Below are 17,701 nucleotides of genomic sequence, written 5' to 3' on the forward strand. Positions count from 1 at the left end.
TTTCCAGTAGAGACCACTAGTTTCCTGTGGAACACCTTTAGATCCCATCAGGAAACCGTCAAATAAATTTCTGACTCAGTAAGTTTCTGTAGAACAAAACATTTCACACCAAACCACTCTGAATAACTTTGTTTACATTATAACTATGTAATTATTTTATGTACCAAAATCAGTCACTTCATTTTTTTATTATTTATCGTATTATATGAGATAATGTATCTCCATTTGTGTCATTTTTTTTGCGCCAGTTTCGCTTTGCAGTAAGATCAAATTTCATGAACAGACCAACAAAAATGGTCCAAAATTACTTGGAAAAAATGCTTTTACCTCAACTTCCATTACGAGTTCATAATGTTTTTCCTTCTCCTGTAAAATTACCGTTTGGAAACATGAGACTTAATGAACTCTGTTCTGATTGGATGCCATGTGTTGTTCCTCTTTAAAAGCATACCAGACTGAAACACTTAGAACTTCTACATGAACAGGTGGGGCTAAGCAAAGCAAAGCCTGAATAGGAGCATGTATGTAAATGTGTTGGTTTCTGTGTCATCACGAAAACAGTGAGATGAAAACAGGCTGATTTTGCAGTTTAATTCCCATATGTAGAATGTATGGACTGGGTATTCAGTACATTTTGAAACATAAACAACATAAACATCATCTACATCGAGGTCTTTTATCAAAAAAAGTGAGTGTACGTCACAGTTTTCAGTTTTTAATGATATAGGCCCCTTAACACCACACTGAACCTCACTGAGATGCAGTTTGTGAGGATGCTCTCAGTGGTACAGCGGTAAAAGTTCACCAGTATCCCGGGACTCAGGTGAGCTTTCTTGAGGCTCTTGAGGCCTTTTTGACCATGATGGAGGAGTTTAGGGACCAGGTGAGATCATCTGAGATGTGGATACCAAGGAACTTGAAGTCAGACGCGCTCTACCTCAGCTCCGCTGACGTAAATGGGGGAGTGTGTCTGGCTCTTACCCCTCCTGAAGTCCACTATGATCTCTTTGGTTTTCTGGGTGTTGAGTGCCAGGTTGTTGTCCTCAAAATCAGTTTTAAAGCTATTAAACAGAACATTACAAGGATAAAACAACAAAGGAACAGTTGACCCCTGTTATTTTGTTATTTAACCCCTTAAAATCCCAGGTTTATTATATATTATTCAGTAACTTCAGGGACTTCAGGGCAAACTGGTTGAGCTATTCTTAGATTATAGAAGTGTGTAATAAAAAATTGGGCCTGCTGGTGGGTCCTGGCCATAAGGGGATAATAACAGCTGACCCTTCTTATCCTGGACATCACCTCTTCCAGCCATTTCCCTCTGGTAGAAGATTCAAGGCCATCAAAATCCCCAGAGCTGTAGCACTCATTACCACAGTGGACACCTCACACTTTATACTTAAACTATACCAAACAAGGGCGGCACGGTGACGCAGTGGGTAGCACTGTCGCCTCACAGCAAGAAGGGCCTGGGTTTGATTCCCGGCCAGGCGACCAGGGTCCTTTCTGTGTGGAGTTTGCATGTTCTCCCCATGTCTGTGTGGGTTTCCTCCCACGGTCCAAAGACATGCAGTCAGGCCAATTGGACATGCCGAATTGCCCCTAGGTGTGAATGTGTGTGTGATTGTATATGTATGTCTGTCTGCCCTGCGATGGACTGGCGACCTGTCCAGGGTGTATCCTGCCTTCCGCCCAATGACAGCTGGGATAGGCTCCAGCACCCTACCGCGACCCAGAAGGATAAGCGGTTTAGATGATGTATGTATGTATGTATGTATAAACCAAACAAACCTCCTTACTGTTATGAACATTTTGCAAATGTTCATAACCCTATTTGGTTCTATATAGAGCCCTTTTCAAAAGGTTCTAAATAGAACCATCTACAGCACATTCTCCATCAATCTGAAGAAGATCGCTTTCACCGAGCAAAGGGTTCTTTGAGTGTTAGAACCATCGTGTTTACTAAAGAACCCTTGAAAGACCATCAGTGATATGCTACGTGTGCACTTACCAGAACAGACTAGTCAATTTTGTGCCAAACATTTCAAATAAAATAATAAAATCCACGAGTAAAATATTAAGAATCAAAATATGTCACAAATACAAATAATGAGAGTTAAATCGAACCTGTCACTCTAAATCAGTGCAGGTGAGCCCCTCTTCTAAGACCCGCCCCCTGTTAGAAAATGCCAAAAGTCAGACTCAAAAGAAAAATTTCAGAAGCAAAAAATTTATCAGCAAAATCAGCAAATAGAAACAAATTAAAAAAAAACTGGCAAAACGAGTAATGAGTAGTAATCTTTTTGAAAAAATGAAGCTTAATTTAATTCTTATTATTTGTATTTGGAGCATATTTTGGACATTTTGATATTTAATTTTAATTTAATTTTCTATTTTATTTGAAACGTTTGGCACAAAATGACCTCCATAACAGACTCCGTGTCTGTGTGACACACTTTCTGAAGTAATGAAGTGATTTTGATTCGGATTTTAAACGCTGTGTGATATTATAAACTGATTTTTTAAAGTTTATTAAGGAGTAGAAACTTAATAACATCCCGCCACAACTTTTCAGTCCAATAATAATAATAACACTTTTGGCTGAATGCGCGTTTTAGGCTCCTCCCCCTTTCTTGACGACGGCGGTGTTTACCATAGCAACCATGGCGGCCAAGAAGGACGGCGGCGTTACAGAAGAAGATATAAAACAAATCGTTGAACTGGTGGAAAACCTGAGGTAAGACATGTGAGACATATCGCTAAAGCTTATTTAGAGTGGCTGCTTAAAACGAGCCAGAATCTACTGGAGGTTAAGTAGCATCAACAATATCAACTATTGATCAGCTATGAATCAACAGTGTCACTAATGATCAAACACAGTGTGAGCTTTCACAAAAGGCAGACGATCTAATCAATAACCAGGTCACATGTAGTCCAAAATCCATCAAAATAACACAACTAATACAAAAAGGACATTTGAAACACAATCATTTAACCAAAAAAGGCTGGTACAACTGGAACAAACTGCCAGGAGATCTTAGATAAAAACATTTTTCTGTTCATGCGCTTATGACAGCTCTTAAACTTCCCTTTTATTCTTACGGCACTTTACCTTTGGTAAGTTAACACTTAAACCCTTTGTCTTTAATTTCTTTTTATGTTTTTGTTTTGCACTTTGTTTATATACGTCCATACATGTTGCATATTGGACTGCCACTTGTTTACACACCCAGACATACTGCACAAATATTAACATACGTTATTGTTTACAGTGTTTAGTCACTCGGTTCATTCAGTGGACGTGACATGCAACTCTGCATTGTCGTTCGCATAATATTTAAGTGATTTTACTTACTTATTTTTGTACCGCACATTAAATTTTATGGTAGTTTTAGTATATTTTATTTTATATCTTTATATTTTTTACTTATGCATCTGTGTAATGTCTCTTGTTTTGCGCTTTATTGTACTTTGTGCTGCTGTATTGGACATTTTGGAATTTTCCCTCTGGGATAATTTGGAATTTTCCCTCTGGGATAATTCATACATACATACATACATACAAACATCCACCCACCCATCCATCCATACATACATACATACATACATACATACATACATACATACAAACAAACATCCACCCATCCATCCATACATACATACATACATACATACATGCAAGCATACAAATATCCACCCAGCCATCCATACATACATACATACATACATACATACATGCATGCATGCATGTATGCATACAAATATCCATCCTTCCATCCATACATACATACATACAAACATCCACCCATCCATCCATCCATCCATACATACATACATGCATACATGCATACAAACATCCACCCATCCATCCATACATACATACATACATCCATACATCCATTCATACATACATACATACAAACATGCATAAGTCTGTCTAATCTGAAAATATTTGTTGCTGTTTGCATTGTGTGCAAATTTCATGATGAAAGGACCAAAAATGGCCTAAAAGTACTTGGAAAAAAGTCTGGTCTCATTAACTTACATTAAAAGTAAAATGAGATACAAAGTTTTGCTCTGACAGTAGCAACTTGCTTTTAATTGTGTTTTATTTTTTTTTAAGCTATTGTCACTTTTTACATTTTTAATTATTAATTTTAATATTTTTATACTTTTTTTTTACACTTAAGCACTTTGTCTTTATTTTTTCTTTTGGTGTTCTTCTGTACATCACATTGAATTGATTGTGTATGAAGTGTGCTGTATAAATAACTTGCGTCGCCTTGTAACATTTAACTACTTAATATTTAAGTAAAACATCTGGATAACAGGCTGCTGAGGAACCAGGATGATTTTTTGAGTATGCACAGAACCGTGGACCAGCTCTGATTTAGGGCCCCAGAACCCAGGCGTGCCAGACACAGCAAAGAAAAGACAGACAATGACAGTCTTCAGCATAAATAGTGAACTCCTGGCTGTTCAGCATTGCACCTGATCTGTCCTCCTTGAAGATTGTGCCAAGTTTCCATTAGAAGTGTCTGGAAAAGTGTAGAGCTGCAGTACTCCTGAAGCTGCAAGACCAAATGCAGTGTCTTATGTTGGTCATGTGTCATTTTGAACTATTTACCTATATTTGTTGTGATTTTCTGTCTTACAGACTCTCCAATGCGGCGCTGCAGACTGAGACCGAGATGTTCGAGCGCTACATCAGTCGGCTGGATCCCCGTGACCTGGTTCCTCAGGTTGCGCCCGAGTCTTTGGGGGCTGTTTCATCGATGGAGATGGGGGTAAATATGTCTCATATCTTCCATCACTCAGCTGATTTTTATTATCAAATTCATACTTACTTAAAGGAATGCTGATTTTTCAATCTAATCTCTCTCTGCTGCATCGGTATCGTGTAGGTGAGTTATTACATACAGTAATTTTGACTGTTTCACTTTACATTAAAAAAGAGCTCAAAACGTGTGGACTTACAGGAGCCAATGGGCAGCTTCTGAATTCTGTCAGTAAATGATTATATGAAACATGTTTTTCTAGAACAGTTCCTTCAGTCAAAGTTATCTGTAAATTAAGCTGTATAGGTTTTCAGTTCTTTCACTGATGATTGTCTCTATTAGGGATGGACCTGAATATTAGACTGTTCGGTTATTCGTTTGTTGCGTAGGTATTAAAGGTGAACTGCAAAATACTGTACCGTTCTCGGGAGAAGCTTAGACGACTAGAGGTGACGGTCGATAATGCAGCTTAATTTTCAACATCAGAAAACACAGCCTTCTGCTCTACTCCAGAAACTCCACTACTCCACATGTATACAGGCTCTTCATACATTATAAAAGTCCTTGTACAAATGAGCCTAAAACAGTCCAACATAAACATTTCTCCTTTTTAAAAAACTGAACTACTTACAGTGCAGTGTGGCGATGCCACAATTCATTTTGTGAGCATATTCTTGTACTATATTTTTATTTTTTAATTCCTGTGAAGCGATGGTTAACCCGTGCATGCACTGTGCTGTTACCTGTTACCTGTGCTGTTAGCCTGCCGTTGGCCTGGAAGCCACACTGTGAGCAGCGCAGCTCTCTGTAAGGAAAGCAGCTACCCTAGAGATTCAGATTGTATACAGAATAAAGCTGTGGATATGCTTTCAACAAAGCGCCGGACGATTTTTGAACTGCTTTTTCTGCCCAAAGCTCCTCTGCCTCCACCACCAACTGCCCCCCGACCCCTGGCGTAGTGAAGCTTTGAATATTCGCTGTTGAAAAATACTGGAATATTTCTGTAGCCTCTTTCTGCTGGCCCCCTAATGGCCAGCCCACTGGTATGGAAATTGACTCAGTATAATCAATTAAAGTATTTTGTCCCAGTAACTCTGTTATGAGATGAACTAGGACACTGTTGTCTCTCTGGGTGTGAAATACTGTGACCCTGTGTTGAGCTGCTAGTGAGCAATGAGGGATGAAGGGGAGGGGAGAAGCCCTTTTTGTGAAAACTATTCACACCTCTCCACAAAGACGGTCATGGCGAGAAAAAACATACAGCACAACTGCAGCTTTCGTCATATCAAACAATCCTGTGTACAACTGACACAATGAACAAATATCTTTCCACCCAATAAAAGCTATAAAAAAAACACTTTCATAAATGTTGACTCGCTTGCTCACCTATGAAGACCAAAAGCCGTTTCACTACAGGTTTGCAATGAATTCCATCAACATCACTGAAGAAAAGAATGCATAGTTCAACTGAACCTCCAAATCAGGCAGAAATTGCTTTTATAGCTACTGTGAAAAAAGGTAAATGTTAACATTTGAGTATAAGTTGTTTTAGGAGTGACACAGTTTGGTAAAAGTGTTGTAAAGGGCACATTATATTATTTCCACACTCTTTGTACTGGTTAATATTACCCTAATGCTCCAAAGCTTTTGGGAGGTTAATTTGTGCTGTGTTCCTTTATTTTAAATCTGTATTCTGTGTCACGCTTTTGTTTATTTGCGACTCAAGAGCCGTGTGAGGAAACCTAAAGCGCGGCGGCCGTCTCAGGAGCGATCACAGCGTCTGACGCTGGAGCAGAAGTGTGATATTGGTCAGAGGGAGGTGGACGAGATGAGGGACGATCTGAAGAAGCTCAAAGAGAGTTCAGAGAAAGTCGTCCACAATTACAAGGTTTATTGTAGTTAAGCTGGATATTCTGTGAAACGTGCATTGTCCCATGCCTTTTGGCTTAAAGGGGAACTCCACTGATTTTCTAGATTTGTGCATAATTAAATGGCTGAGATGTAAACAGCCATTCAGAGTGATTTGATGTGAAATGCTCAGTTGTAGATAAACTTGCAGAGGCAGAATTGTTCACAGTGGCGGTGATAGGAACCAGACGTCTGAACAGTCTAGGGCATTTTAAAGCTCCCTCACAGAAAGTGATCACATGAAATTGTTATGAATATGTTGCCTGATGACGGAAACGTTGTTTTGTTATGTTCTGAGATGAGATTTGGTTTTAGATAGTTAATATATAGCCTATATTTGTGGTGTAGACTTCTGGTTCCTATCACCACCACTGTAATTAAATCTGAGTCAGTAAGATTCTCTACAATTAACCATTTTACATCATACTGAATGAGTTTGTTTACATCTCAGTGACAGAATTATGCAGAAAATTTGATAAATCGGTGGAACTGTCCTTTCAGTATCCCCTGGCACAAACGTACAATCCTAAATGCAGTAAAACACAGTAAGCTACTATGTGTAGTTTTATGAAACTGTATTATATATAATATTTCATTAGGCTATAATATAAACAGGATGTAGTGTTCCCAGGCTGGAGGTAATAACATCTGGCCTAATGGCCTCTCCTCCTTTTAGGCCACTATTGAGGAAGCCGACATCCGGCTGGCGGAGGTTAAGAAGGCGAGCTACGAGTTTGACCGCGACGTTGCTAAGACTCTACAGGAGAAGCAGGCTGTGATGATGGCCGCAGAGAAGGTCAGCCGTTACATTGAGGACAGAATGAAATCCAAGGTAAGATGAAAGACCCGTTAACACAGTTATCAGCATGCAGATGTTTACTTAAGGCAGTTTCAGCTCCAGCTGTTCTGGAGTTCTAGATGGACGTCTGGATAAAATGTGATTCCACTGTGGAATTAAATCTTACTGGTGGAGATCACTGTGAACGCTGGGAGAAAGTTTGACTGACAACTTAATCATGACTTCGTTCGTTAAAAGAAAAAGACAGACTTGCTTTTAAAATATGCTCTAGATTAGTAGCTTCATATCTGCCCCCTTTTGTAGCCGTGCCCCTCCTCAAAAAACCCACCCACTGTCACTCACTCTCACTCATTGTTACAGGGGGAATTCAATTGATTTTTCAACATTAAAATATCTGCATAATTAAATTGTTAAGATGTAAACAAAGTCATTCAAAGTGGCTTGATGTGAAATGGTTCATTGTAGAGAAAACTCTTTACAGTGGTGCTGATAGGAACCAGGGGTCACGATGTCAACAACACAAATATAGCCATTTTATTTACTATCCAAAATAGTAAAATTGTGGAAAATCTGAAAAAATAAGTTTTCTGTGGGGGCTGTTTGCTTTACAGTGCTCTGCATGTAACTCTCTGCCATGAATGGATTTCGATAGAAATAGTTTTCAGGCTAAAATCTTCCAAATTATCATAAAACAGTGACCCCAGGCAGCATATCTATAACCGTTTTGTGCAATAGCTTTATGTGATGGAGCCTTTAGATGGCACTGAATTATGACTCATTGGCATGTTTTTGGTTTAATCTACCACAAGTAAACAAGTACCACTTTTTTAGAAGCAGATTTAATGAACTAGCAAAATTAAAATGTACTATGTAAGGAAACAACTACCAAGGCACAAGAGCCGCCGCTAGACACACTTAAATAACATGGTTCTTCAAGGGTTCTTTAGTAAAGCCAAGGGTTCTATTTAGAATCATGCGATTCTATTAAATGACTGTCCAGTGGCGTGGCAAGTGCAGGCAGTGTGCAGTAGATGGAGCTAATGAGCAGCGTAGAATTTGCCCCATATCTTTTTTCTCCTGTAACAGACAGCAGCTCTTTAAGTGTCTCTAAAGAAACAGTTTAATGCACACTTCACTCAGTAATCTTTGATTATTATTACTTGATTATGTGGTTTAGGACACTGTATGACACACTTATCTAGGCTTCAGGTAGCTGCTAGTACGGTCTTTTGTACTTATTATTTTTATAAGTGTCAAAAACCTCATTAGCCACTATTTGAGATTCCTTAAAGGGGAATTCCACCAGTTTTTCAGAATTGGAGATTAAAGTCATTCAAAATGGTTAAATGTAAATGGTGCATTGCAATGTCTACAACACAAATGCTTTGCAAAAATGGTATCTTGTCAAGTAAACATACCTTAAATATAGTCAATAAATCTAATATTTCTCCTGTTTCTTACTTGTTTTGAGTAATTTTATGAGGTAAATTCTCACTGTGTTGGCAGATGATTTTGCCTGTTTTAAGAAATGTGCTTGAAACAAGCTAAATTACACCGATCAGCCATAACATTATGACCACCTCCTTGTTTCTACGCTCATTGTCCATTTTATCAGCTCCACTTACTATATAGGTGCACTTTGTAGTTCTACAGTTACAGACTGTAGTCCATCTGTTTCTCTGCATACTTTGTTAGCCCCTCTTTTACCCTTGTTCTTCAGTGGTCAGGACCCCCATGGGTCACAGGGTCACAGAGCAGGTACTGTTTGGATGGTGGATCATTCTCAGCACTGCAGTAACACTGATGTTGTGCTGGTATGCGTGGATCAGACACAGCAGTGCTGCTGGGAGTTCTTAAACACCTCAGTGTCACTGCTGGACTGAGAATAGTCCACCAACCAAAAATATCCAGCCAACAGCGTCCTGTGGGCAGCGTCCTGTGACCACTGATGAAGGACTAGAGGATGACCAACACAAACTTTGCAGCAGCAGATGAAGGTAGAAGTGTCTAATAGAGTGGACAGTGAGTGGACACAGTGTTTAAAAACTCCAGCAGCACTGCTGTGTCTGATCCACTCAGACCAGCGCAACACACACTAACACACCACCACCACGTCAGTGTTACTGCAGTGCTGAGAATGATCCACCACCCAAACAGTACCTGCTCTGTGTCGCATTACTCTTCCAACATCTTTTAGCTGTAGTTGGTAAGAGCTCAAATCTCCTGATGCTGAACTGATCAGACTGTGGCTCTCCGCTCTGCAGGACACTCTGATAGAGAAGCTGCGTCTGAAGAATGCAGCGCTGCGTGTGCAGAAGCGTAAGCTGCAGCTGCGGCAGAAGGAGGAGATGGGAGAGGCTCTTCAAGAGGTGGACTTCCAGCAGCTGAAGATCGAGAACAGCCAATACCTGGAGCAAATCGACCAACGCAACCAGGACCTACTGCGGCTCAAACTGCAGACTGGAAACACGCTGCAGGTCCTCAACTCCTACAAGGTACAGATCTCCATCCACACACTTTAAAAAGATGCTTCTTCAAGGGTTCTTGAGTAAAGGCATTAGTTCTGTTTAGAACCATGAGTGCTATATAGAACCATTTCATGCTTAAATGGTTCTTTGCACGATGAAATAGTTCTTCAGATTGATGGGGAATGTGTTGTACATAGAAGCATTTCGGGTGGCTCTATGTAGCACCAAAAAGGGTTCTGCTATTGTTATGATGCCAAGCTTGTAACTATTGAAGAACCCTTTTGGTGCTGTATAGAACCATGTACAACACATTCTCCATTAATCTGGAGAACCATTTCACCATGCATGGCATACTTCTATACAAAACTCCTGGTCCTAAGTAGAACCATTACCTTTACTGAAGAACCCTTGAAGAACCATCATTTTTAAGTATGATATAGAACACAGTCCAACACTGGATCTCATGCAGCTCCTACACTGTACTGCAGGGGTGTCCAGTGCTGGACCTGGAGGGTTCAGATCCAACACACCTGCCCCTGATGGCCTTCATTACCTGGACCAGGTGTGCTAGATTAGGGTTGGAGCTAATCTAGGCAGTGTGCTAGATCTCCAGGACCAGGATTGAGCCCCCCCCCAGTTGTGCTGTTATGATGGCAATTGCTTAAAGCAGGGGTGCACGACTCCAGTCCTGGAGGGGCAGCGTCCAGTATAGTTTGGTGATTTAACCTTTACAGACACACCTGATGACACTTATCTGTCAACTGCAAGGTTTAGGAAGTGTGCTTGAGTAGGGAAACCTCCAAACTGTGCTGGACACCAGCCCTCCAGGACCAGAGTTGTGCACCCCTGGCTTAAAGGAATGGTTTACACAGTTTGGACTCCTCATCCTAATTGTTGTTTTCTTCTTTAGTTTTACATAGAGGTGGGTAATCCAGGTCCAAAAAGTAAAAACCCTCCCCAGGATTTCGTTTCAACTGCCTGAACACCTTTGCTGCTGGTTTGAGCAAATTAGAGAAGTCAAGCAGTTGGGACAAAATCCTGGGGAGGGTTTTTACTTTTTGCACCTGGATTACCCACCTCTAGTTTTACACTGGGGCTACAAGGCTAATGTAGCTAACAAGTAAGTTTATATCTCACCAATTAACATCATGTCCATTCTAGCATGTCTAAATCATCACATACTTGCCTGTAATTTATAAAATGTAGAACACGTGCATCAGGCTTCAGTCCTCGTGGGCCAAAACACTGCAGACTTCAGCTCACTGCCTCATTAAACACACCTGATTCAGCTCATCAGCTAATTAGCAAGGCCTTCATGAACTGAATTCAGAGAGTTAGATGAGGGTCAGCGCTAATCTCTGCAGCACTTTGGCCCGGAAAGTCCCCAGCTTGACATGCCTGATGTAGAACATGATGGCTGCTACTATTGTCAATATATTTTTTTTGTTGTATTTTTAGCTATGCTAAAGTACTTTTGTCCTTTTTTGTAGATCCACCACATTGATCTAAGTCAGGGGTGTCCAAAGTCCGGTCCCAGGGCCAAATATGGCCCACAAATAGATTTTATTTGGCCCCCGGCTTCTGTTTTACAATGTATTTTATAAGTGGCCAACCAGCCAGTATGTTGCAGTTCTTCCTTTCACCTGATGGTGGCAGCTGACCAGACCTGCAGCTTCATTTACTGAATGACAGTTAGTCAGGATTACAGACATAAAGCTCAAACTAAACACTGAAAACTGGTGATTTTGGCGAAATGGAAAACTTCTTATCAGAGCAAATTCAGTCGTTCGGTTTATATTTTATTTAGTTTATATTAAACTAGCAACTTTAGGGTCGAACAGAAACGTGGCTACACTGCGTTTGATATTGAAAACACATTATCTAACAAAACCAAACATTTATAGCTGTTTCACAAAGTATATTTTTTAAACAAGTAAACATTGAATAGGAATATGATTAATACAATTGGACATGCTGTATTGTTACTCTTAAACAACTTATTGCTTATCGCTTATTTATCCAAGCTGTTCTGAATGAACAATCCAACCATAAAATAAGCCTTATGCATCTTTTATGCAGTGATAGGAAACACAGCAGCTCACAGAAAGCTCAGATTCTATGCGCTGATCTTTTGAAAACAATTATGAATAATATTTGGGCCCTCAGCTATTTTGATACCTGCCCTCTTTGAAAAAGTTTGGACACCCCTGATCTAAGTCTAGCAGAGATTAGTGAACTCCACACAGTTTGAGGCATGTGTGTGATTTAGGCACATAGTTTTCACCATGCTTACTGGTGTACATAAGCTTCCATTACTTATTAGTGACATATAGCCCTGTAGCTCCAGTGGAGAACTAAAGAAGCAAACTTCAGACACCAAACATGTCTTGGCAAGTCAACTACATTGGGGGTAATATGGGCAAAAATGCCACCAAACTATCACATGAAAGTAGTATTAACCTTTATTAGTCTTGGAGCACCACACCTAATTCAGCTCCTGCAGAACTTGCACAAGGGAAAACATTCTAATGCTGTACAAATGATGAAATTAGAATAGACCTGTTTGATATACCGTTAAGGTTCTCTCTTGCAGAAGAAGCTTCAGAGCTTGACTCTGGAGTCCAAGCCGCTGAGCAGTGACATCGCTTCACGTGAAGAGATGATTGTGAAGATTGAGGAGGAAACTCAGAAGGCAGAGGAGGTCAGCATGCGTTCAGTACAATCAGTGAAGCTTTACCATAAAAGCTCGACATATTTCAGGTTTACAGATGGGCACATAACTAGAAATCAGGGATGCACAGTGACATTGGAATCACACCAGTAACGGCAGATAATTGCTTAAATAATAATTCTCGGCCTGCGTCTGTATTTAGATTTGACCATTTTAAACTGATATTTGATGATGTATTCATCATACTGCTGTGCTAAAATAGCCTTATTTTTATTTCTTTTACTGCATTTGTACCCCTCCAGCAATAAGTGTAATATTTCTCTGTAGTGCTCACCTGATAGGTGAGTGTCCCAAGTTATACAATTTTTTTTAATATATAGATATATATATAGATATATAGATTATATAGAATTTTATATACTTATTTGGAAATGACTGTTTGGTTTCATGCCCAATGACAGCTGGGATAGGCTCCAGCACCCCGCCGCAACCCAGAAGGATAAGCGGTTTAGATGATGTATGTATGTATGTATGTATGTTTGGTTTCACAACAATACACTGACAGAATGCATCAGTGCTGCCCCTACATATAAAACAGTGAATATGCAATGGAAATCCTCAGTGTATAAGACCAAGTCTATGACAAAGCTTTTCCAGTATTTTTTAAAAATAAAACTATTTACAACAGAGCAGAGGAACTCAAACTCTACATATGTACACATAAGCTTATACAGTATCAGTCAAAAGTTTGGACACTCCTCATGGTCCTCATTTTTCTTATTATTTTCTACATTGTAGATTAATATTGAAGACATCAAAACTATGAAGGAACACATATGGAATTATGTAGTAAACAAAAAAGTGTTAAAAACAATATTTTATGCTTTACATTTTTCAAAGTAGCCACCTTTTGCTTTGATGACAGCTTTACACACCCTGGTATTCTCAGTCAGCTGAATGAGGGAGTCACCTGGAATGGTTTTCCCAACAGTCTTGAAGGAGTTCCAAGAGGTGCTGAGCACTTGTTGGCTGCTTTTCCTTCACTCTACAGTCCAACTCATCCCAAACCATCTGAAGTGGGCTTTTAGGTCTGGTGATTGTGGAGGCCAGGTCATCTGACGCAGCACTCCATCACTCTCCTTCTCGGTCAAATAGCCCTTACATAGCCTGGAGGTGTGTTTGGGGTCAGTGTCCTGTTGAAACACAAATGATGGTCCCACTAAGCACAAACCACATGGGATGACTACCTCATGAAGCTGATCTTCAATGTTGACCTACAATGTAGAAAATAATAAAAATAAAGAAAAACATTGAATGAGAAGGTGTGTCCAAACTTTTGACTGGCCCTGTACATACATTACACAATACACCTTTATACATTCTCAAAAAAATCTGACCTTATGGGCTGAACATAATCCATTTCGCCTACATCTGGTTAAAAGGTTCCTTTTGCACACTAAGAGAGGAGGAGAGCTTATTATATACATCCGTTCATTAACAGTTGGTGGCTCTGGATTGAACCATTTTCTGCTATTTGCCTTTTTGCTAGCAATAGTATGAAAGCCAGTTTCTTATGTTTGCTGTTCCACATTGTGAATGGAATGTTACCCAAATATAAGGAACCGCATTTAAAAGGAAAGTCCTTTCCACAGATAACTTCTACATTTCTATGTATCCCCAACTAGAAAGGAGTGAGAGCCCTGCAACCCCCAAAACATGAAAATGGTCAGCATTGTTTTTCCCAGAGTCTCCAGCATCCTGTACTTCAGATGTTATTTTTTTGTGGGTGTGACAAAAAATGCACAGTATTTTTCCAAGAAACCAGTTTCTACATTTTATAAATGTTTATGTATCAACACTGGCAGCTACAGTCTTTTGCAAAAGTTTGGGCACCCCGGTCAAATGAAATTTTAAAAATAAGTGAAGACGTCCTCTACAGAGAACACACTTCTGCACATTTTAATGCACAGTTACTGTTTATTTGCTGAGTTTAAAATACTGGGAAACATACAACATTAAATGTGGCCTGTGCAGAAGTTATGGCACATAGGTTTTTCCCAGTATGTTAAACATAGCATTTATATTTAAGTTGTCACTAAAATTCACAAAAAATACCCTATTTAAGTTTATTCTCTGTAGAGGATATGTTAACTTATTTTCACCTAGAAACGGAACAAAATGTGCAATTTCACCAGGGGTGTTCAAACTTTTGCATACAACTGTCTGTACATTCAGAATCCTGAATGCAGCCCTACTCCTCATATATCAAGTGACCACCAGGATTATTGGCTCACTTGGGGAATACAGTCGTATGCAAAAATTGGTCAAAATGGTCAAATTGCATTTTTTTCCTGATTTTCCAAGTGAAAATAAGTTTAGTTTGATAAAACGCTGGAGAATCCCTTTAACCAGACTCCTCACACAGAATAAGCCAGGCAGTGACTTCTCAATGGAGATACATTAAAGCTATTAAGAGTGTCATTCAGCCTTGACTCTGAACAGACTTAAACTCTGAGAGAAGCTGCTCCATTGTCTGCTGTTTGATATGTCACGGTCATTCAGTCTAAGACTGTTTTTCTCCTCTCTCTGATTCTCCTCTGTGCAGGAGCGAGCCAAAGCAGAGGCTGTGAACAGGAAATTGAGAGCGCAGCTGGCCGACTTCCACGTGCCACATGTGCTGGGCTACGTTACAGCCAAGGCCTCGCACACCCAGCTGGAGCAGAGCGTCAGGGCCTGGGAGCGCAAGGTGGAGATCACTGAGGTGGGCAGCAAAAAGACCAAAGGACAAAAAAGACACAAATATTAAACAAAAAATCACAAAGGGACTAAGCAACTCAGCTTAGTTGAGAAAAAAGTCTTTTAATATCTTTGTTCTACACACTGAAGATAATTTTATATTTGTAGTATTTACATTACTATTCTTATATTATGCTATTAAGTGATTAGTGATGCACCAATATATTTACATTGTACACATCTGACAATAGCGACAAATAAACGTTTACTAAATGTAGAAATTGGGACTAACTAGTGGATCAGCATGAGGAATCTAACGTTTATTTGTATGGGGTCACAAAAGCACCTATTTATTTGTATGGGGTTAAAAAAAATTACCTTTTGTTGATTGATGTAAAAATAGTTAACACATCCTCTACAGCCGGGGTGCGCAACTCCAGTCCTGGAGGGCTGGTGTCCAGCACAGTGTGGTGGTTCCCCTATTCCAACACACCCACTGAACCTGGCAGTTAACAGCTGAGTTGAATCAGGTGTGTTGGAGCAGTGAAATCACCAAATTGCATTGGACACCAGCCCTCCAGGACCAGTGTTCTCTACAGAGAACACATTTTAATACACAATTACTCTTTATTTGCTAACTTTAAAATAATACTCAACAATAAAGTAAAAAAATAAAACATAAAATGTGACCTGCACAAAAGTTATAGCACATTTTATATTTTATTTTTCCCCATACGTTAAATTTGGTCTTGAACTAAATTACAGGCCTAATGGCAATTGGAAATTTAGGCTTAATCCGAATAATCAGAAATCAGTGAAATATCTTATCATCTGTCAGATGCATGCATATTTATATGTATATATGTATATATATAAAACACCACCACATCAGTTTTACTGCAATGCTGAGAATGATCCACCACCCAAATAATACCTGCAGGGTAAAAGGGGGCTAACAAAGTATGCAGAGAAACAGATGGACTACAGTCTGTAATTGTAGAACTACAAAGTGCACCTATGTAGTAAGTGGAGCTGATAAAATGGACAATGAGCATAGAAACAAGGAGGTGGTCATAATGTTATGCCTGATCGGTGCATATATGTTTATGTGTAGCTCCTGTCAGAACAAAACCTCATATCTCCAAAATGGTAATTTTACAGGAGAAGGAAAAAAACCTGCTTTACTTTTAATGTAAGTCAGTTAAACCAGATTTTTTTTTTCCAAGTAATTTGGAAATCTATCTATCTATCTATCTATCTATCTATCTATATCTATATATATCTATCTATCTATATATATATCACTGAATCCTGTAGTATCATTTTAAATAAATAATGTAGAATCTTGTATTTACGTTACTGTGTGTCTCTGCAGATGGTGTTAAAGACTCACACCAAAGCCTGGAATAAGCTTTGTGCCGCAGCTGGAGCCACAACACTGAACATCAACATCTAATGTTGGGACCTCATGGCCTCAAAAACCTACTGACCATTTAAATTCTTGCCATTTTCAGGATTATTATATATTATTATCATCATTTACAATGATCATTTATTATATTATTAAATATTCTTTATAAAGGATAAAGAAGTTCACAATAAAAGTTGAGTATGTGGGTCAAACAGAAGGCATTAACATCCAACTGACACCAGCATTATTAATGAAAAAGTTTATTAGTTAGTGCTGTGTATATTAAATGCTACATACAGATATTTAGCATGAATGTCACATCCATCGCCACATGAAGTTTTCTTACTAGCTCATCCACAATCTACAATTTGAAAAAAGCTAAAGAGGAGTAAATGTGCCCTCAAGCACAAATACTTTAAAACAGATGACAGGAACTAACACAGCAGGCATGCACAAGGCAGAGCGCAGGGCCACAGAGAAAGGCCAGTCAACTCTCCATCACCTGAAGGCCAGGCCCAGACAGATTCACTCTTACCAACACCCTCCCCTGCGGCCCTGACCCCACCACCAAGAATATAGATATTTATATAGAAATTTTTAACAATATTAATAAAAAAAATTAATATACAATGCAAACGTGAGAACAAAAAAAACATGAAATACATACTTTTTTTCTTTTTTTATTCAAATCCCAACTGCTCTTTCAATCTTTTTCTTAATGCCTGGAGTTGAAAAAAAGCCCCTTGATATCTTCAAACATTGGATAAACACACACTATTAAGATGTAAAATATTTTTAATATATTTTAAAAAAGAAAAGAACGAAAAAAAAACACAATGGAGGCTATTGAAACACCCAGAATCGCCCCTGCTTAAGGCCAAAGTGTGTCACATATACGGGCGCTCCGGTCACACCGGCGCTACTGCAGAA

At 39.2% G+C, this 17,701-nt stretch overlaps 1 protein-coding gene across 1 annotated transcript; it reads left to right on the forward strand.

Annotated features, from left to right (window-relative positions):
• The first annotated feature begins 2,648 nt into the window (after positions 1-2,648).
• ccdc113 (coiled-coil domain containing 113) lies at positions 2,649-16,831 on the forward strand. The gene is made up of 8 exons (XM_036567778.1): positions 2,649-2,737; positions 4,658-4,787; positions 6,505-6,666; positions 7,363-7,518; positions 9,750-9,980; positions 12,547-12,654; positions 15,230-15,385; positions 16,736-16,831. The coding sequence occupies exons 1-8, from the start codon at positions 2,664-2,666 to the stop codon at positions 16,814-16,816; spliced, it is 1,098 nt and encodes a 365-aa protein (XP_036423671.1). The 5' UTR covers positions 2,649-2,663; the 3' UTR covers positions 16,817-16,831.
• The last annotated feature ends 870 nt before the right edge of the window (positions 16,832-17,701 follow it).

The sequence above is a fragment of the Colossoma macropomum genome, unplaced genomic scaffold (genome assembly GCF_904425465.1).
Source record: "Colossoma macropomum unplaced genomic scaffold, Colossoma_macropomum, whole genome shotgun sequence".
Taxonomy (NCBI): domain Eukaryota; kingdom Metazoa; phylum Chordata; class Actinopteri; order Characiformes; family Serrasalmidae; genus Colossoma; species Colossoma macropomum.

What these genes read in the sequence shown, in the direction of transcription:
- ccdc113 (XM_036567778.1), top strand. Translation starts at nt 2,664, where the DNA reads ATGGCGGCCAAGAAGGACGGCGGCGTTACAGAAGAAGATATAAAACAA. An exon ending in TTTCATCGATGGAGATGGGG is followed by an intron (nt 4,788 to 6,504) that starts GTAAATATGTCT and finishes TTGCGACTCAAG; the next exon opens with AGCCGTGTGAGGAAACCTAA. An exon ending in GCAAGGTGGAGATCACTGAG is followed by an intron (nt 15,386 to 16,735) that starts GTGGGCAGCAAA and finishes GTGTCTCTGCAG; the next exon opens with ATGGTGTTAAAGACTCACAC.